Source organism: Octopus bimaculoides, chromosome 15, assembly GCF_046866305.1.
Source record: "Octopus bimaculoides isolate indiv1 chromosome 15, ASM4686630v1, whole genome shotgun sequence".
Taxonomy (NCBI): Eukaryota; Metazoa; Mollusca; class Cephalopoda; order Octopoda; family Octopodidae; genus Octopus; species Octopus bimaculoides.
Genome location: NC_142942.1, coordinates 28481506 through 28503573, shown reverse-complemented (window position 1 = coordinate 28503573; position 22068 = coordinate 28481506). Strand labels below are relative to the sequence as shown.

The 22068-nt window shown below is 33.8% G+C and overlaps 1 protein-coding gene across 3 annotated transcripts in view; it reads left to right on the top strand.

The window, feature by feature from the left end:
* Positions 1-22068, top strand: part of LOC106881258 (uncharacterized) — a 78266-nt gene that overhangs the window by 37317 nt on the left and 18881 nt on the right. For all 3 annotated transcript variants that reach the window (XM_089363640.1, XM_089363639.1, XM_014931579.3), the window contains 3 exons: positions 1774-1849; positions 10425-10532; positions 20688-20760. In XM_089363640.1, coding sequence (XP_089219766.1) covers positions 1774-1849; positions 10425-10532; positions 20688-20760 — 257 coding nt within the window. The remainder of the gene's footprint in view (positions 1-1773; positions 1850-10424; positions 10533-20687; positions 20761-22068) is intronic.

Genomic DNA, 22068 nt, shown 5'->3' with positions numbered 1-22068 from the left:
TTATGCTTAATCCATATCTTAAAAAAAAACTATATAGTTTCTTCTTATATAATTCTGTTCTATTAGTGCAATCCTTAGTTGTTAATAAAAGGTCATCCCTATATAAACCACCCTCCAACTTTAATTTTTCTCATTGAAGTTCTGATAATGAATAAATACCCACTAAATCAGTTGCCTGTGCAGAATCGGGTGCCCCCATATGTATATCAAAATAGTCCTTAGTATCCTTCCTAGCCCACAATTTATTATTATATCTAATCAACAATTTCCTAGCCGTTTTTACTACATTAACTTTATCATAAGTCATACCTACCTTATTCATTGCATAAGTTAGGGCCTTATTGAGTACAATCTCATTAATAGAAGAATAATAATTGTCTATATCTATCTGTATGAATTTATATCTATTTTTATCTTTAATATCATTAAACCATTTTAAAGTATCATTAGTACTATTCCAAAGTTTAAGGTAATTGATTTCATTTAATTTATTGATATATTTATCTAAAATGATCTTACTTAATTTACCTAGATCTGATTTACATGGACAAATAAGTCTAACTTTAGAGTCAGAATAAAAACTATCCTTATAGTCTTTTAAAGTAATTCTAGGGTGCATAGGTACATAAGATTCAGCTTTATTATCTAAACTATATTTCACCATAATTAATTTAGAATCCTTATTTGTATTATAAAGAGTATTTTCTGGAACAATTTTATATTTTTTATTTATTTATTTCTCTAATAGGTTATCATATAATTTAACATCTAGTTTATACAGGTTCCTAGTTTTATCTGATTGTACAATAATTCCTTCCATATTACGCATTTCTTTTATTCTAATAGCTAGATTTCTTAAATATTCATTATGTCTATTTGGGTATTTATGAAATTTAATGTTCTTCACCACCTTCCAAATCTTATTCTCTAAAACCTGTATATCGCTATTATACGGGGGGGGGGGAGGTCCTTTCTAGATTTAAATTTTGAATTGATATAATTAGAATTCTCTACATCGTTAATATTAGATATGATATAATTATTGTAGTAGGCTTTCCATTTAATACTATTAATAAAATCTTTAATATTATTAATAAGTTTCAAAATATATTCCTTTCTAGATGGTATAGGAATATCCTTGCGTAGTCATTTTATACCATTTACTAGTTATTCTTTTATGTATTTTATTCTTTTGTTGATTTTTTGAATAAAGTTTTTATGATATAATTATTTTCTGGAGGGTATGAATTAAACTCTTCTTTATTGAATTATTCAATAGTGGTTTTTCTCTTAATCATATACATATATTTTATATTGGAAAATTTGATTTAGTATTGCTAAATTGAATTTTGCCCTGTAAGTTTTGGAATTTATTCCCTAATATTATTATGTTGTCTTATATATAATAAACGTGAAGTTGTGTGTCTGTGTAAAGCCTTTTTAAAAGTTTATAGAAATCCACATTTTCCACTTTTTCGTAAAAATTTTTACATCAATGGAATTTTCTTGACGTGAACTTTCCAGTGCAGTAATTAGATTTTTAAAATTCCGTTTACTTTGTGTGATTTAAGGGAGATTTGGCTGTTGTTTCTAGCAATTTTTATATTTCTTCCCTTCTACCTGTAGCGGCGTTCATCGATCATGCGCTCAACATAAAATATAAAGTATCTATCCTCTTGATAACAGAATCTACTTTCCTAGTCATTTCTTGTAGCCTTCTTATTATTATTTTCTTTTCTTTTTTTTTTTTCACTATTGTTATTGGCATTTCAGACAGCAGATGCAATGTGATAAAAAATCCAATCTTCTGAGGCAGCTTATGGAAATTGTACAAGTTTTGTGCAACAAAGTAAGTTTTCTTCTTTATAATTTTTATTCCAGAGAAAATGGATGAACCTATGGTCACTGTAGTGTCCTCCTACATTATAGAAAGTAAGAAGATAATTTTGAAAGTTATGGATGGAAATGTAGAAGCAGAAATTTCATACAAAATTTTTCACTCATGTAAACAAAAAGTTATCAGTTAATTTGTGTACTAGGAAAAAGTAAAATGAGTATGATGAGAATGTGTACCCTTTCAATACCAATCTACTGGAAGTGTTCTATGTTACCACTAGTATTTTTTATATCTAAATACAATGCGGAAATCTTTTTACATGAATGATCATGATAAAGGTAATCACCATTCCACTGCTCTTTGCTATAGTTGTTGGTACAATGATACATGAATTAAGAACAAATACAGGTTTTCCAGAAAATCATCATAAACAAAATCTTCAGTTGTGACTAATGTAGTTAGCAATGGAAATATACCATGAAAGAAAGATGGCTTTGTAGATGTGAAAATAGTTTCTGTAATCTAATGAAGGCAGATGATTGAAGTGAAAGTATATGTAGATTAAGAAATGCATGGGGAAAAAACACAGAAATACTACCTATACTGGCTACAAAATTTTGCCCATTTAAGGTAAGATATGGGCAGCAATTACAGAATAACTAAAAAGCCTGGAATTAGCTGTGACCTATTGTTCTGAAGTAGTATTACAATGGTTTCATCTTTGTGACTGGAGATTTTAATGGGCATGTAAGACAGCAACCTGCTATCTTCCATGGTGGGGACCATGGAGTTGGTTTCAGAAATGAAGAGGGAACTAGATTCCTGGAGTTCTGCAATGCAAATAGCCTATTGATCTGCAACACCAACTTCAGGAAGCCAGCTAGCCACCTGATAACCTATCAATCAGGTGACTCTGCTAGCCAGATTGATTTCATTCTCACCAAACAGCGGGATGCATGGTTGCTCTCAAATACAAAGACGCTCACTAGTGAAGAATGTACCCCCCAGCATAGACTAGTTATTAGTGATATTAAACAGGCCAGAAGGAAGCCAAAAAGCAGATCAATCTAGAAAAGAAGGACTTGGAAGCTTAAGAACCCTTCACCTAGTCAAAGATTTAGGGATATCCTTACCAAGAAATTTGATGAGAGGGAGGAGGAGCTACAGTCCTGTGACATAGAAGGCAGCTGGGAATTCCTGCGAGACAGCTTGCTAAATGCCACAGACCAAATCTGTGGCTGGTGCAAAGTCCCTTCCAGACCTAGGGTAACATGGTGGTGGAACAATACTATAGACTGGGCCATTAGAGCAAAGAAAATGGCCTGGAAGAGCGGGGGTAGCAGAAGAATCTATCAGATAGCCAAAAGGGAAGCTAAGACACAGGTATATTTAGCCAAGGGAGTAGCAGAAAAGAAGAAGTTTGCCAATGTTCAGTGACGTTAGGGCCAAAGAACTGAGGTATTTCGGATTGCAAGACAGTGTGTGAGAGAACACCATGATATCATAGGAGATAAATGTGTCTACATGGATGATGGTGCCCTTGCGCTTAATGATTCTGTAAAGAAAGAGGCTTGGAGATGCCATTATGAAAGACTGCTGAATGTGGAGAATGAATGGGAGGAGCAGAGTCTGCCAAAGGTTGGCTCAATTGAGGGGCCAGCTACCTGAATCTGCAGTACCCTGGTAGATAAAACAATTAAGGATATGAAGACACGGAAAGCCCCCAGTCCATCAAGAATCACCACAGAGATGCTTAAAATATCTGGCAGTGTCAGCCATAGCCTAGTCACTCCTATAGTCAATCAGGTGATACATGAAAGAGTCACACCCAATGACTGGTGTAGCAGCACCATAGTCAACTGCTACAAGGGTGATGCTTTAGATAGAAATAACTACAGAGGTATCAAATTATTGGATCAGGTAATGAAAGTTACCGAGAGGGTCATAGCCCAACTAATTAGGAAGAGAGTTAGCCTAGATGAGATGCAGTTTGGTTTTGTGCCAGGCAGAAGCACCACTGATGCTATATTTCTGGTAGGGCAACTGCAGAAGAAATATCTAGCTAAAGATAAACCTCTGTACTTGACTTTTGTTGACTTGGAGAAAGCCTTTGACAGGGTCCCCCAATCCCTTATCTGGTGGTCAATGCAGAAACTGGGGATAGATGAGTGTTTCGTAAGAGCTGTACAACCCTGTACAGGGATGCTGTCACTAAGGTGAGAGTTGGCAACAAGTATAGTAAAAAAATTCCGAATAGAAGTAGGGGTTCACCAAGGATCAGTCTTGAGCCCCCTCTTATTCGTTATAGTCCTCCAGGCAATAACAGAGGAATTAAAGACAGGCTGCCCTTGGGAGCTCCTCTATAATGATGACTTTGCTCTAATAGCTGAGTCACTGCCAGAACTAGAGACGAAATTTAGGGTGTGGCAGCAAGGTCTAGAATCGAAGGGCCTTAGGGTTAACCTAGCAAAAACAAAAGTAAGTAGGAATTCTGTCAAATCACAGACACCTTCAGGTAGAATGCCCTGCTTGATCTGTAGAAAAGGCATGGGTAGAAACTCCATACGATGTATCCAGTGTAAGCTATGGACACATAAAAGGTGCAACAATATCAAAGGAAGTTAACCGGGAAGATAGTTTTTGTGTGTGGCAGATGCACAGGGGCAATAAGTACTGAAGACGTACAGAAAACAGATTCCATCACATGCCATGGGGAGAAACTAGAAGTAGTTAATAGCTTCTGCTACCTAGGCAACTAAGTCTGTGGTGGGGGTGATTGCTCTGAGTGTGTAGTGGCTAGAATAAGAATAGCCTGGGCAAAGTTCAGAGAGCTCCTACTTCTGCTGGCAACTAAGGGTCTCTCTCATTCAGGATGAAAGGTGGACTGTATGTTGTATGTGTGCAAACTGCCATGCTACACAGCAGTGAAACATGGGCCATGACTGCTGAGGACATGTGTAGGCTTGAAAGAAATTAAGCTAGTATGATCAGCTGAATGTGTAGTGTCAGTGTGCATACATGACAGAGTGTAAGCACCCTGAAAGAAAAGTTAGGCATAAGAAGCATCAGATGTGGTGTTCAAGAGAGACAACTGCACTGGTATGGTCATGTGTTACGCATGGATGAGAACAGCTGTGTGAGGAAGTGCCACTCCCTAACTGTGGAAGGGGTAACCCAGGAAGACATGGGATGAGGTGGTGAAGCATGATCTTCAAACATTGGGCCTTACAGAGGCAATGACTGGAGACGGAGACCTTTGGAGATATGCTGTGATTGAGAAGACCCTGCAACTAAAGTGAGATCGCAGCCATGCATGTCTGGCCCAGTTAAGAGTGCCCCTGATGTGTCAGGCGATATGATATGCTTGAGAAGACCTGTTGAGTCAAATAAAACCAATATTGTAACTATGACCAATGCCCCCTGACTGGCTCCCATGCCGGTGGCACATAAAAAGCATCATCCAAACATGGTCGATGCCAGATTTGCCTGGCTGGCTCCTGTACCAGTGGCATGTAAAAAGCCCCACCTGAACATGATCGATGCCAGGTCTGCCTGACTGGCTCTTGTGCCTGTGGTATGTAAAAAGCACCCACTACATTCTCGGAGTGGTTGGTCTTAGGAAGGGCATCCAGCTGTAGAAACATTGCGAGATCAGATTGGAGCCTGGTGCAGCCGCTGGCTCTCCAGACCTCAATCAAACCATCCAACCCATGCCAGCATGGAAAACGGACATCAAACAATGATGATGATGAGATAGAGCATAGATGGACTGAGTGAGCTGCTAGACATTAAAAGTATAAAGAAATGACTGTATTGCTCTGGATGAAATGACAAAAGATTAAAATAAGTTGTGGTATGCTATACTACAGACTATTCAATACATGCAATGTAGGAAAATGAATGTTAAAATGTTGATGATGGAAATCTGAAATCATTCACACATGGTGTGTGAATAATATTCTTAAGGTCAACTTTTACTCATTTGCAGTGAGTTTGATGCTTTACCACTAATTCAGCTCTATCTTAATTCAGTTTTTTGCACTATGATGAACCAGTGGTAAGCTGCATTCCAACATAAAATAATCTAATTTTGATTCAGTAGAAAAAAAGTTATAAAAAATGTAGGGCCAAAAATGGGAGAGTAATGCCTGACATGTACCTTCACTCGTAATTTCTTGGTTATTTAAGAGAAAAAACTATACTTTGATTATACTCTTTTAGAAGAACTCGACAAGTAGAATCTTTTGGTGAAGGCCTTGTTAAAAGATATTAGATAGTAAAATGTTATGCAGGTTTAAGTAGCCAAAAAATTGGTGACGCCTAAAATTGACTTTAACTCAAAATATCTCAGGTATTTGAAAAGCAAACTATACTTCAATTACACCCTTTTAGAAGAACTCGAAAAATGTTATGCAGCTTTAAGTAATGAAAAGAGAGTGATAATTGTTTTGTTTTGTTGTGTTTATCATTCATACATGGCAATGTGTGAATAATATTCTTAAGGTCAATTTTTACTCATTCGCAGCCAATTCAATGCTTTACCACTAATTCAGTTTTAGCTCAATCTTAATTCAGTTTTTTGTACTATGATGAAGCAGTGATGGGCTACATTTTAACATAAGATAATCTGATTTTGGTTATGATAAAAAAAATGTAGGCCAAAAATGGGTAACATTTAAAATTTACTTTCACTCATAATTTCTCAGTTATTAAAAGGAAAAACTAAATTTTAAATATGCCCTTTTAGAAAAATTTAACAAGTAGATTCTTTTGGTGAAGGCCTCATTAAAAGATATTAGATAGAAAAAAAGTTATGCAGGTTTAAGTAGCCAAAAAATTGTTAAGTAATGCCTAAAATTGACTTTGACTCAAAATATCTCAGGTATTTGAAAAGCAAACTATACTTCAATTACACCCTTATAGAACTCGATGAGTAGAATCTTTTGGTGAAGACCTCATTAAAAGATATTAGATAGAAAAATGTTAAGAAGCTTTAAGTAATGAAAAAATGTGATAATTTGTTGTTTCATTTTGTTTTGTTTACACCTATGTTCGGAGTGTGACTGCTGTGACAACTGACTTCTACTGCTACAAAACACTAGGGAATGGGTTAATGGACCCTGCGTAACTGGACATTCCCCAGACTATTTTTCTTATGAAGATGGGCCCTAGCTTTTCTCTCTTTTCACATTGTCCGATATCACAAAGTGAAAAAGCAAACTAGAATGCTCTTATTGCTCTAAAAAATGTTTTTTCATTCTCTTAGCATTATTATTAGCTACTTTTTTCTTTATGCATAAATTTATTTCTTATTTTTTTACATGGAATTTGTGTGTTTTCATTTTTTTCGTATGTTTTTTCTTGGCGCATTAAATAACTATACAAACTTTATAAATTATATGTATTACAGCAGATCTAATATTAATTATGTTTATAAATATTTATATAATTGTAATTATCTGTCTTACTTGCAATTACAAAGATACTTAACCCTTTCATTACTGTATTTCTGATCAAAGTACACCCCTCATGAGTTTCAATTAAATTCTAAAATAATCATGAATTTAGACCAGTTTCATTAAACAACTGTAACCTTTTTACTTATCAACATATTAATGTGATTTTTGGAGCACAATTGAAGAAAGGGTTCTTAATCAATTCTATTGCATAACTATTGTCTCAAACTGACTCTAATTACAGGTCAATACTGGTAAACTGAGCAAAATATGACTAGTGACCGAGACCTTTGGAGATATGCTGTGCCTGGGAAGATCCAACAAGCCAAGTGTGACCATGGCCCATGGCCTATGCCAGTGGGTGTAACTAACCCACTTATGAGTACCCCTCATTCATTGGACAATGAACTTTGCTTGCAAAGACCTATTGAGGCAAGTGAAAACAAATCAGAATCGCTGGCATGGCTGATAACAGTACCGCCTGATTGGCACTCGTGCCAGTGGAACGTTAAAAGCACATCCAAGCGTGATTGTTGCCAGGGCCACGGATTGGCTCCCATGCCAGTGGCATGTGAAAAGCACCATTTGAGCGTGATCCTTGCCAGAGTCACCCTACTGGCACATGTGCCGGTGGCATGTGGAAAACAACATTCGAGTGTGGTCATTGCCAGTGCCTCCGGACTGACTCCCATGCAGGTAGCATGTAAAAAACATCTTTTGAGCGTGGTCATTACCAAAACCGCCTGACTGGCTTTTGTGCCGGTGTCATGTAAAAGCATCTACTACACTCTCGGAGTAGTTGGCATTAGGAAGGGCATCCAGCTGTAGAAACTTTGCCAGATCAGATTGAGCTTGGTGCAGCCTCTGGAAAGCGGACGTTAAACGATGATGATGATGATGATTCTTGTACACCATGTGCTTTTGTACTTCATTCATTCTTTTTCTCAATATCTCTATATCTTCCGTTGACAAACCCTCAAATTCAGAATCACTGCTTGACAGCATGAAACTCCTATCCATTTTCAAAGTTGAAAAAATTGACGCTGAAAAAATGTGGAAAAAAATCTCCTAAAATTCACTGAGTTCAGATATCACGACAAATAATATCGGATACTATTACTCAACTATTTACAAAGTGAAATCACATGTTTCCATGGATGTATTAACAAAATTTGTGTTCAAATTCACATTTAAATATCTATGGGTACTCTCGGCCAGCTACAGCCAGGTTGGTCATTTGAACCAAAAAATTTTTCAGCCGGGTTGGTGGCAAAAGGGTTAAATGACAACTTGTCAATCCAAGGCAAACATAAAATCCAGTCTATAATTGTTTTGCTTTGTTTTTTTTAGTTGACCTTTTCTCCTAATTCATTTTTTCCTCATTACTTATAATTAGTGCTTTATAGTTTTTTTATTACAGCTCTCTTTTTAAAAAATTTTATTTCTGATAAATATTAATTAAAAAATTATTTCTAAATAGGCAGATTTCATAATACTCAATGTAAAGAAAATACTATTCAATTTAGAATTTCTAACAAAAATGAATAGGAATCAATTAAAGATCAATAAGAAATGAAATAATATAAAAAAAGTAAGCTAAATTTATCATTAGAATAAAAACTACTAATTTTTTCTGCACCACCTGTAAAAAAAGTGGACTAGAATGAAAAATGCAAGCAAGGGCTAACAATATTCTTAAGTATTTAATAAACCTGGAAAAATACGGGACAAGAAGTAAGCCTAAAATAAAAGAAAAGAGCGTAAAATATTGCTGCTCAAATAAAATTTGAATGGGTTGCCAATTAAATAAAATATTCAAAAAAGCCAAGCCATTCAATACTGATCAACCATCTTTCACCCAAATTATTTCACTATTGCTAAGCTTAACTGTAAATAAATTTTAAATCATTTTAATATATGAAAATAAAGTGGTTATATTTTGTAACATTAGTAGTTAAATTTTTTTTATTTACTAAAATATTTTACAAATATAAAGAAAGTGGGTAAATAAATTAAATGTTTGACTATTGTAAAATTTAAGCCTATTTAAGTAATTAAATGTTTTCATTTTATTTTTGGCAAAATTATTTTACTTCACTTTTAAAATTTTTATTTTTAGTTAGTTAACTGTTTGTCAGATCAAATGCAGATGTCATAGAGTTAATCATAATGAAAGAAAATAAAGATCATCCTTATAGCATTATATTAATAATAGACAGGCAAAAATGAATCTCTATTTCAAAAATCTTAAAGCAGTTTTTACTTGATACATGGGAATTTATGATAAAGCATCAGATTATTTTTATTGAATTTTATATTTAGCTGCAGTATTTTAAGCTCTTTTCTTTTATTTTAGGCTTACTTCTTGTCCTGTATTTTTCCAGGTTTACTAAATATTGTTGTTGTTATCCCTTACTCGCATTTTTCATTCTAGTATAGTATGTGTTGCAGTTTGTGAATGTTTTGAAGTTGAGTGAGTGACTAATGACATCATCAGTAGTTATTGCAAGTGATAATATCATGATTTGAAATTGAGAGATATTTCATTTTGAAAACAGTTTTTATCTTTAGAGAAAGAATAATTTTTAGAAATTTCAAATATTTTATAAAGAGCTTAATATCCTAACTTGATAATGTTAGTCATTTGGTACCAAACAGCAGATCAACTGACCCATAATTGAAGTTGTTTTCTCTTTCATTCATCTTTAATCATAAGTAGTGTTTATTTATTGAAGGACAGCTGTCAAGAAGGACACATAATTGTAAAAAATGCTTTGACAAATCTTGAAATCAACTAGATTTGCATATGGTATGGACATAGAATACTTTTGAAGAAAGTTTATCCACTTTAGCAACAACACATCTGGTTAATCACTGTAGTTCAAGATATTGATAAAATCAGTGTGCAGGCATGAACAAGCTGTCTGTTTCAGAATTCCAGTTTAGATCTAGCCTGCAACAATGAAGAAAACTATTGTAAAGCCATTCAAACAAGCTAATCTGCATATAGTGCTTAATTTCAATTTTAATGAAAGCTGTTGGTTAAAAACTTATTTTCTTAATTATAAGATCAAGAAGTTTCACTCCTTTATCTACTTTTTTTTGTAAATTTATTCCATGTTTCTTTTCAGTTCCATCTGAAGCAAACACATCTATCAGCCGATGAACAACCAGCTACCAAGAAATTTCTATCAGAAATTGATATTTTAAAGGAGTCTTATAACTCTCTTCAAATACAAGTAAGGAAGATCCAAAAAGGATTCCAAAATATTTCTTTTATGGTTACTTTTATTTTTTAATTAGTTACAGAGAACTGCTAGTCTTCACAATCCTCTATTTATGAAAGATTCATATTATTAAAAAGTGCATTTCCAAACATTTTTTAAGGTATTTCAAATGGAAGTTAATTTAATAGTCAGATGGATAATTTAATGGTTGTGGATTCATGACTACAAACATTTAATGTTATGTCTCAGTTTAATTATCTAGAAAATATGCACGGGTTTATGTAGGAGAATTACCTTGTAATGAACAAGCAATCTATTAGGAAAATGAGGATAATATTTGCATGGATAAATATTTGCTTGAAATTGCACACCAATTCTCTAGAACCTCACACTACTAGCTTAAAAGGAAAACATTATTTACATTGGATATAATGTACTCAGAGCTACACTTTACCTGAAACAAAGAAGGCATGGACATAGTTCTAATGCCTTTAATCAAAGTTTATCCAGAGTTAAGCAACAATGACCTATATGTTATTCTATGTAGTCCATGAAATGTTTTTAGTAGCATGATATTAATAAAATCAGTATACAAGCATGGTAAAAGCAAAAAGAATATTTAGTCAAATAGTCTTGTGTAAATGTGATGAAATTCACCTGTTATTTTGTCAGCCCAGTAGTTTCACTAGACCCCAGTGTCGAGCCCAATCCTGAACCAATGGATTTTGTACCATTCAAATATGAATTTTAAAAAATGAGAAGCCATTTATCATTTCTGGATACATGCAGATAAGAACAGATTATACCTGAAGATCTTATATCAAACATACCAATGTGTGTACATCACAGCCTGACGATTCATTGCTTCAAAAGTTTAAATTGATTGGTGAGAGCAATTCATTTTACATAATGGACACTATTATTCAACACTATAATTCAAAATTAATACCGCTTGGTGCAGACATTAAGAAGAATTTGTATAATTGTCTGACAAACTTTGAGAAAAAGTTGATTTCTCATTCCTCTGAGCTAATGAACAAGGGAACATATTGGTTGAGAACATTTGGTTTGAAATATGAGGAGAAGTCATTTTTACTTTTGGGGTAAATGTTATGTAACAAACTTGTTGGCACTGGCTTGAAAAATAATAGCTGAAAATTTTCCTGAAATTCCAATACAACCTACCATTTTTTCTCACATGGAATTTCTAACATATAGTCCAAACTGCACATTGTTTATCCATCACATCAAAAACAATAATTCTATTTTATCAACCAATTTTTTCAGAGATGTTTATGACAACTTAAATTTACCAGCATTACAAGAGCTAACTACACAGATAACAACACTCTACTTGCCACAAACAAACATAATTCCTTCAGTTCAAGTTCAAATTACTAATCTCCATGCTGGCCCATACAATTATGGTCTTTTTACACTTGCATACGTATTTGAACTAGTCATTGAAAACTCTCCAGAGAAGTTTTTATTTAATCAGTGAAACATATTAGAAGAATGAATGACTCAATAGGAAGTGAATCAGCTTTAAGTAAACCTGAAGTTAAGGAGTATATTAGTGCATTACATGATAAGTACATTATAATACTGGCAGATAAAGCAGCAGGGAAAATATATTTCAAAATGGTATTAGGTTATGACTGGTGAGTAAGCAGTGACTTTAGCTTTAAAGGTAATAGTACATATAGGATTGTACTGAATAAAACTACCAAGGTAATAAGAAAATTAATACCTGAAGTGGAAAATTGTTTTTGATTTCTAGGTACTATATAAAAGTAGATTTATTGCGGTTCCAGAAAATGTCCTAGCTACTATCTTTATTGCTTAATGGAGCTTTAAATACTGTTAGATAATACTTTATGGACACTGTGAATTAATCTTTTGGAATTCTGGGGTAAGCCTATTTTGGAGCATAAGGTCCAATAACAAATTTTTAAACTACAAAGTGTTAAAGTAATTAAGATCATGCATGTTTATGATTTTTCTACACTACACTAATCTTGATTTGAAAAGATATATTTAGTGTTTGATAAGGGTTATAAGTATATTTCTATTAAAAAGGTGAAGGTTTTTTTTTTTTTGTCTAAGTGTAGATTTGATGGTTATACATGTTTTAGTAAAAGTAGACTAAAGGAGATGGTCAGCTTTATTGTTAATAATAAATGTTACATCTGCTGGGATAGTTTTAGACAAATTAAGGGGATTCTAATGTGTGGTAATTGTAGCCCTTTTTTAACAGATTTTATATTTGTCTTCATGCAAATTCGATATCCTTAATGATCTATGCTGTAGTAAAAGGATAGGTTTGGTCAAACAATTTTGATGCATTGCATCATTGCCATGGGCTACAATTTCTCTGTGGATCGGTTGTATGTTTTCCAGTTAAGTAATTAGATAGAGTAGAATAATAAATATAGTTGGAATGTTTTTAGATAGGATTCAAAATTTAATGGTACATGTGAAAAAACAAGGTTACAATGATAAAAGGTTGGTTAAAGAAGAATTGCTTGTACAACTCATTTTTGCCAGCTGAGTAAATTGAAGCAATGAGAAATAAAGTATCTTGCTCAAGGACAATGCACAGCTGAGAATCAAACTCAGCTTTATGGTTGTGAGCTGAATACCCCGGTCACTAAGCCACACACCTCATAAATGTTTATAGATTTTAGGAGTATGTGCTAGTTTAAATTCCAAATATATTTGTTTATTCTATAAATTTAAGTTTAGTTTGAGTTGTTCTCAGATAACAGGCATGTTGCCATTTAATTGATTGAGTCTCTTTGTAATTAAGACATTTATTTATGTTATAATTTGTTTTAGTTAGGTGGTTTTTGCCATGTCTATTTTATTTTATATATAATTTTTAATTTAATTTAATTCTAATATAATTTTATTTTGTTTTACTTCTGATTTACAGTTTATTTGGTTAATTTATTTTATATAACTGAACATATTTTATTTATTGATTTATGCTTGTCTTTTTCCTTGTACATTTTTCAAGGATGTTGGTTTAGAGGTATATAAACTGTTCCACTAGTTTATATTAGGCTTGTTTTTGGTGTAATTTCATGTTTGTAATATGATATAGATTGAGAAGCAACATATCTAGTAGTCTATGTTCTTCAAATAGTCTATATGTTTTAAGTTCTAAGTTTGCTGTTCCTTGTGTTGGTGTTACTATATTTGGTATCAGGTTTTGAATGATTTTGTCCTCAATAAGTTTAGTTCACTAGCTCTATTTTGTACTATAATTTTAGGATCACAATGTCCTTTGTTTGAGAGTTCTTTGTTTTATAGATACTGTTTTGTAACTATAAGTTAATATTAATTTGTTTAATTTGATGTTGGTGTAATGGATATACTATGCTAATGTTTCACTCCTATTGATTTCTATTGACTCCCAAGCAGCACTTTTGTTATTAATGTTGTTGACACTACTGGATTGAATATTACTGCCTAGTTGTGGAAACCATAATGATATCCATATAAGGCTTGGATAACACTTAGATAATGGTGTCTAGTTTTGAGAGGTTCTGTGACATATATACAATGGCCTTCTTTTGTGTTTTGCTGAGTCCACTCACAAGGCCTTGGTAGGACCAGGGTTGAAGTAGAAGACATTTTCCCTGGCACCTTGGGCAAGTGTTTTTCACTATAGCTGTAGACCAACCAAAGTTTTGTGAGTGCATTTGGTAGACGTGTATGTGTGATATATATATTTGTGTGTGTATGTGTGTTACTGTCTCCTTACCTTGATATCACATGTTAGTTGTAAACAAGTGTCACTGTCATGCAAACGGTTTCCTCTATTTCCAGTATTCTGTGAAATCATGTTTGGTCAAGGGAAAATATTACTTTAGTTGGAAATAGGTGAAGGTTGACAACCAGAAGGGCTTCCAGTTGTAGAAAATCTGCCTCACCAAATTCCACTCAACACATGGAAAAGTGAATGTTAAAACAATGACAGTGATGATGAGGATATAATTTGTGTTTATTTCATTTTTCTACTCTAGCTTAAGTTAGACAACTGGTTCTCAACAAGAGTCTACATGACCCTTGGAGGTCCATGTAAGATTTCGTTGTTAAAATTTATGTGCACTATATTGCTTATACTTCTTCAATGCACCAAATATCTCAACAATTTTTAACATACAATTCCTAATATTATTTAATCCAAAAATATAATAGGATTTTTAAAAGATTGAATGGAAGTAAGAGATCTTTCATTTTAATTATCTTCAAAGGTGTGAAGCCAATGGACAATTTGTTGACTGGGAAATGTTAACATCACTGCTTGTAACTTGAAGTGCAGATGTAAACAAACATATTGACACACATGCATGCATACATACACATTTGGTGGGCTTCTTTCAGGTTCTGTCAACCAGATCCACTCATAAGACATTTTTTTACAATAGCCTGAAGCTATCATAAAAGACACTTTGTCAATATGCCATATTATGGAACTGAACCCAAAAACCACATGGTTAGGAAATTAATCTCTTGGCCACATTGCCACTTCTATGGCTGTGTGGCTGTATTTTATTATTTTATTCTTATTATTCTGTGTGGTTATATTTTATTCTTTTACTTGTTTCATAGACTGCGGCCATGCTGAAGCACCACCTTAAGGGGTTTTAGTTAAACAAATTGACCCCAGGACTTATTCTTTGTAAGCCTAGTACTTATTCTATCAGTCTCTTTTGCCAAACCGCTAAGTTATGAGGGCGTAAACATACCAGCATCAATTGTTAAGCGATGATAGGGTGGACAAACACAAGCACAAATATAAATATATATATACGATGGGCTTCTTTCAATTTCCGTCAGCCAAATCCACTCATAAGGCTTTGGTCAGCCGAAGGCTATAGTAGAAGACACTTGCCCAAGGTGCCATGCAGTTGGACTGAACCCAGAACCATGTGGTTGGGAAGCAAGCTTCTAACCACACGGCCATGCCTACATCTATATATATATATATATATATTTTAAAAATAACGTCGACCACTAACATGGACAATTAATGCGCTAGAAATAGATCACATTTTGTGTCTATTAAGACCTAAAAGGTTCTCAACATGAAATATAGCAGCATACCAAAAACGTGAGCGGGCAAGACATTTAAAATCACCTAAAAAAATCATTATTAAACAGGAACCAGGTTTCGGATTTAACAAATTCTTACCATTTATCTATTCCTCATCAGCCTGATTTGTAATGTAGCAGCAATTATCAGAATCGTATGTATAGTTGCCCACCGCCATGGGTGTGCTTGCATATGGTTCTGCTAATTACAGCTTAATGGTAAAGTTCAAAAGTCTTCGTTTTGGCGCGCTAATTCCAGGAATATATCCGCAGAAACTATTTACTGCGTCGAATATATTCAGAATGAGACCATGGCGGTGGGCAACTATACATACGATTCTGATAATTGCTGCTACATTACAAATCAGGCTGATGAGGAATAGACAAATGGTAAGAATTTGTTAAATCCGAAACCTGGTTCCTGTTTAATAATGATTTTTTTAGGTGATTTTAAATGTCTTGCCCTCTCACGTTTTTGGTATGCTGCTATATTTCATGTTGAGAACCTTTTAAGTCTTAATAGACACAAAATGTGATCTATTTCTAGCGCATTAATTGTCCACGTTAGTGGTCGACGTTATTTTTAAAATGTACCTTAATCCCCTGAGATTGCAGATAATATTTCTGAATCTCTTTGATTCTTTAAATGTGCTGGCCCTCTGATAATTAATCGATATTAATTAATATATTAATATATGACTAATTACCAGATCTTATAATTATATATATATATTTCGTTTTTGGATTTGGTTTGCAAGATTTTTTTATGTGATTTCGTGTGTTGAAGCATATTCTGTTCTGTCTGGGGAGAGTCATTTTCTTATTGTGCCTTACACATGCACACACATACATAAAAAAAACCCACACAAATACAGAATACATACATACATACATGCAAACACACACATACATATATACATACACACACATACATATATACATATACACACACACAGACATACATACACACACATGCACGCATACATGCATGCATACATACACACACATGCACAAAAACAAACAAAAGCCAAAACAGAATGCAGCGTAAATAATGGACAGAGTCAAGACTATTGAAAAGATTGCAAGATACAACGAAAATTTTAGGAAAATAAAAATAAGAAATAAGTGAAAATTTTACCGGTGAGTGTTAAATTTTAAGGCACAATAAGAAAATGACTCTCTCCAGACACAACAGTATTATATATATATATATATATATACTATATATAAAACAGAGATGTGTGTGTAATCGCTTATCACGTGAAAACGGCTTCACCATTTGCTTCCATACTTGTGATGTATGAATAATTTGACCTCGGATAAATGTTAGGCTCTTTATTTGATTTTTTAAATTAAAAAAAATAATATTGCTTTATATTTATGATTCATTTCTTTAAAAAGGTTCCTCAATGCCAACTTCCGGTATTGACGTAACACATGCCAGTTTTCTCTCGCTTTCTCTCTCTATCTCTTTCACACTCCCTTAAAAACACATGTCACTTATCTCTAGCTTTCTCTCTCACATTCCCTTAACCCTAACCCTGCTGTCTGCTACCTAACAGATCAGAGCTGTCGCTGACTAACGTCCTTTCCCACTTTCCTCCTTTCCCTCTTTCATTACGGAAATTGCCAAATTGATGTAAACAAACGCTGAAGCAAAAAGGAGGATTGGTATCGAAAGATCGCCGACAGAGTGTGAGTGAGTCAAGGGGTGTGTTGTCATATGCATCCATCATTTTTAGATGTATGTGTGTGTGTGTGTGTGAGACAGAGTGAGAGAGCGGTGTGTATATAGGATTTACTCTCTCTCTCTCTCTCTCTCATACACACACACACACACAGATGTATGCATATTTATGCATGTACGTATACATGACAACAAACCTCTCTCTATCATTCTCTCTCTCTCTCTCTCTCTCTCTCTCTCTGTCACACACACACACACGTCCATTTCATCTGTGTGTGTGTACGTGCGTCCGTGCATGGGGGGGGGGGGTCCACAATCGCCAATTATTTCAGTTACTCTTGTGAGGATATTCATGTAAATCATTTTTTCATTTAATCCCTATTTTAATTTTCATAAAAGTTTCCAAGTACCAATGAGGCTTTCTAGCGCATCTTCAATTTTCCCATTCATGAGAGACGCCCAGCCATCATTTATCAGAATGTCCTCAAATTTCTATACAATATATTTTGCTTTTTTTCTTCCAGTATATAAACAACAATTTCATTCCCAGGCAACGCTGGGTGCCTCTGCTAGTATATATATATATATATATATATATATATATATATATATATATATATTCATCATTATCATCATCATCATTTTTGCATCTGCTATTTCGATGCTGGCATAGATTGCATAGGACTTGTTGAGGTAGTATTTTATAGTCAGGTACCCTTCTTGTTGCCAACTTTGACCTGATTTGAAAGTATGATATATACCTTTACTGACAAAAGCTAAACTGCAGGACATATTATTTTTGGGAGACATAAATACATCACTGTCACCCAAATGGTATCAATGTGAAGATCCACACACACACTTTCTCTCTTTCTCTCTCTCTCTCTCTCTCTCTCTCTCTCTCTCACGCACACACACATACAACAGGCTTCCATACAGTTTCTATTTACCAATGTGATAGATAGACAAAGTGGAATAGCTGCAGTGAAGTTAATCAGTTCCTGAAAGGACAGTGCATCAGCAGTAGTGAGGCTTTCTGGCAATTTATTGACCTTCCCATTCATGAAGATATCCCAGTATTCAGCACCATACTAGCCAGTGGGTTTACTTCACTTAAACAACCACAGCACAGCAAGCACAAGGTGTAAGGGACACAACACTGCAAAAACATTGCTGTACCCTCAGGTTTTACAATACAAGGAACATCAAGCAATAGAGATACAGAAAGCAAGATATCTGTTGAAAGTTAACTTGACATTAATTATGACAAAGAGAGTTTACTATGTACACCAGGTACTAAGCATATGTGTGGCTGTGTAGGGTGAAGTTTGCTCCCTAACCACATGGTCTCAGGCTCAGTCCCACTATACAGCACCTTGAACAAATGTCTTCTAGAGCTGAACAAAACTTTGTGAGTGGATTTGGTAGACAAAAACTGAAAGAAGACTGATGTGTATGTATGTGAGAGTGTGTTACTGTCTCCTTGCCTTTTGTGATAGTCATAAACAAATGTCACCATCATGCAAGCAGTGTCCTTCATTTCCAATCTTCCATGAAAACATGTCTGGTCATGGGGTATATTATGTTACATGATGATTTGATGACAAGAAGTCAGCATGAATGCTTCTTTCTACAACTTTTCTATGAAGTGTGAGATTCAAGTAAATTTCTTCAAAAAATAGCCAAATTCCAAAGATGTTTTATTCTTCATGTCTTCATGTTCTTTTCACTATATTTATATAAGTGTCTTAATGTTTTTGTCATCATATTCTTAAAACATTGCAAATGCAGCTTTGGCTTAAGTATCATGAGGACCTTACTGAAGATGTACCCTTGCATGAAAACAGGATATACAGATCAAATGCAAAATGCAAAAGGGCAGTTTCTTCTGCTATTTTTAACAGGGTTTGACAGCAAGAAGTTGGAATTTGCTACTTCAGTATTCATGGTGTATCTGAGAAGACATTCTTTATCAGTTTTATTGTTTCACAAAGTCTATCAATATAAAGTTTTTCTTCAGGCATTGCAACCGCACTTCTTCCTGGGGATTGTACAGCATATTCTGCTTTCAAGTTCCTTTTGGAGTTGGATTCAAATGATGCACCTGTTTGCAATAATGCCAAGAGTTCGGGAATTTAACAAATCCATAAGAGATGCCAAATGGCAGCAGAGCTCTGGAGACTCTGGGCAGGACTTTTTAGAATTTATGTGAAAATAAATCTCAAATGGAAGGAGTGGTATTTGTATTGCCAGATGACTTCCATCAGGCCCAAAAGGAACAAAAGCTGGTGAAATCTTGTCTTGCTATGACCCTTTTAGAACTACATTTCTAACTATTTATCAAAATATAAATGTAAATTTTGGAACCCAATTTAACAGAAGATTCTTAACCAAATCTATTGCATAATTTTTGCCTCAAAGCGAATCTAATTTCAGGTAAACACAGGTAAATTCAACAAAATATAAAGTTATTTAAATTTTATTTCAATATCTTCATTGAAAATGATTTATTAGCTGATAGTCAATTGGGTATACAGCAAAATTTCAATATAGAAAATTTGTTCAAATTTTTGGATTATCTATCAGTTGAACTTGATGCACATAAGACAAGTGTGCCGTAAAGGTAAAACAATGAAACATTGGAATTTATATTTGAAGGAAACTAGAAAATGAAATACCCATACCATCTTCTAAATACATACATAAATACACAAAAATAAATATGATAATGATTCGCAATACAAATTAATTTAAATTTTTCATACACCTTACAGATAAATAACAAATAAAAACAAGGTAAATTTGCAAAAAAAAAGATTTATAAATCAAATTATATGCACACACAATATTCCTCCACTTTTCCATACTTGCATAGGTCAGACTGAATTTGTTGCAGCAGATTTTCTATAGCCAGGTGCCCTTTGCTCTTCCAACCCTCACCTGTTTCCAAGCAAAGTAGTATTTCCCATGCTGAGACATGTTTTCACTAAAACTTCAAACCAAGGGGTACTGCTGGTATGTGCATGGTGATATGCATTTACAACTATTGCACAATGTCAAGACAGACACACAAGCATGCACACACACACACACACACACACACACACACACACACACACACACACACACACACACACACACACACACACACACTCTCTCTCTCTCTCTCTCTCTCTCTTTCTCTCTCTCTCTCTCTCTCCAGCCCAGGACTAGAATAAATGAAATTTGCTCATGGAACCACACAGTGGAACTAAACTTGGAACCACATGGTTGAAATATACTTCTTTATGCTTGTGGTTAAATAAGTATGTGTGTATAGTAGTGTTGTAAGGAGTGAAATGATAATATGAACATTTTTTTTATCTTTTAATTTTTAGGTAAAACATCTTCATGAAACACTTCACACATTTATGATGGGCAGTTTCAAGTATTTTGAAGCAAAAAATAAAGGTATTTCTTTCATTAGAAGGGTTATTTCTGTATTCATGTGTGAATTGTTTTTTTGCACCTAGGATAGAAGTACATATGAAGATATGAGGATTGAGAGATTCTTAACTCGGAAAACAGATAAGGTTTTGTGATAGGAAGGCACATCTGGCTGTAAAACAGTATATCAATAATATATTCATCTAACCTATGCTGAATATTATTCTATCATGAATGATATTTTTTGAAAATCATATAAGGGCTCTTCAAAACATATTATCTGGAGAAAATGAATATAAAATTGCTTCCAAAAGTTGATTAATGAAATTTGGGTGAAACTATTATCAGTGTAATTTATCATATTGGCTAAGTTTGGATTACTCATTGGATTGACTTAATTTACAAGTTTTGTTGCATAATAGTGATTAATACCTCAAGTGATGAGTTAGAATTTTGGTGATATTGTTGATTAAACATTTGTTTTTATTTATTTATTAGTGATTTTATTAGAGAAAGAGAGCTTGAGCTTGGATAAGATAATTAGTGTGATATTTCATTGAACAGGAATAGAGTTTTCATGAAGTTCATATTGTACCAATGCTTTTGTGAGAGAATGATAAGGATTTTATAAAAACATTAATTTGCTAATATATTTCAAATGTAGAGTCCCTGCATACTGGTTGGTTTGTGAGGAGAGCATAGTTATTGCATGGAAGTTATACAGTTTTCAAGTCACACAGAATAAGCAGATCACAAATTTAGCTCTGATACAGGAATTTTTTGTCCAAGAAATAATAACTTCTGAGTATATGTGAAAACAATTTCATGTAATCAACTTAACTCTATTCAGCATATCTTGGCAGGTAAAATGATATGACAACAGGTAAAAATAAAAGAATAAAAACTACATTCATAACGTACATAAACAATCATCATGCCATATTGGCAAATTTCCTCCAAATTCATGGAGTAGTTACATTTTTATGATTTTTATACTGAACTTGAAATTTTGATGAAATGCAGTTGCATTTCATCAAAATTTCAAGTTTCTAACAAAATTAGGAAATTTATATACAGATAGCATTACTGGACTTTAAGAGTTAATAATGATCTTATCATATTACTGTCATTTAATCTAAGCCAGCAGAAGAAGTCATAATCATTGTCATTCCAATGTCCACTTTTCTATGATAGCATTGGTTGGAAAGAATTTGTTGAGGTAGATTTTCTATGGCTAGATGCCCTTCCTGTTGCTAATCCTTGTATGTTTCCAAGTAAGTAATTTTTCCCCTTGAGTAGACAGAGACTATCTTTATAACAGTGACACTTGTT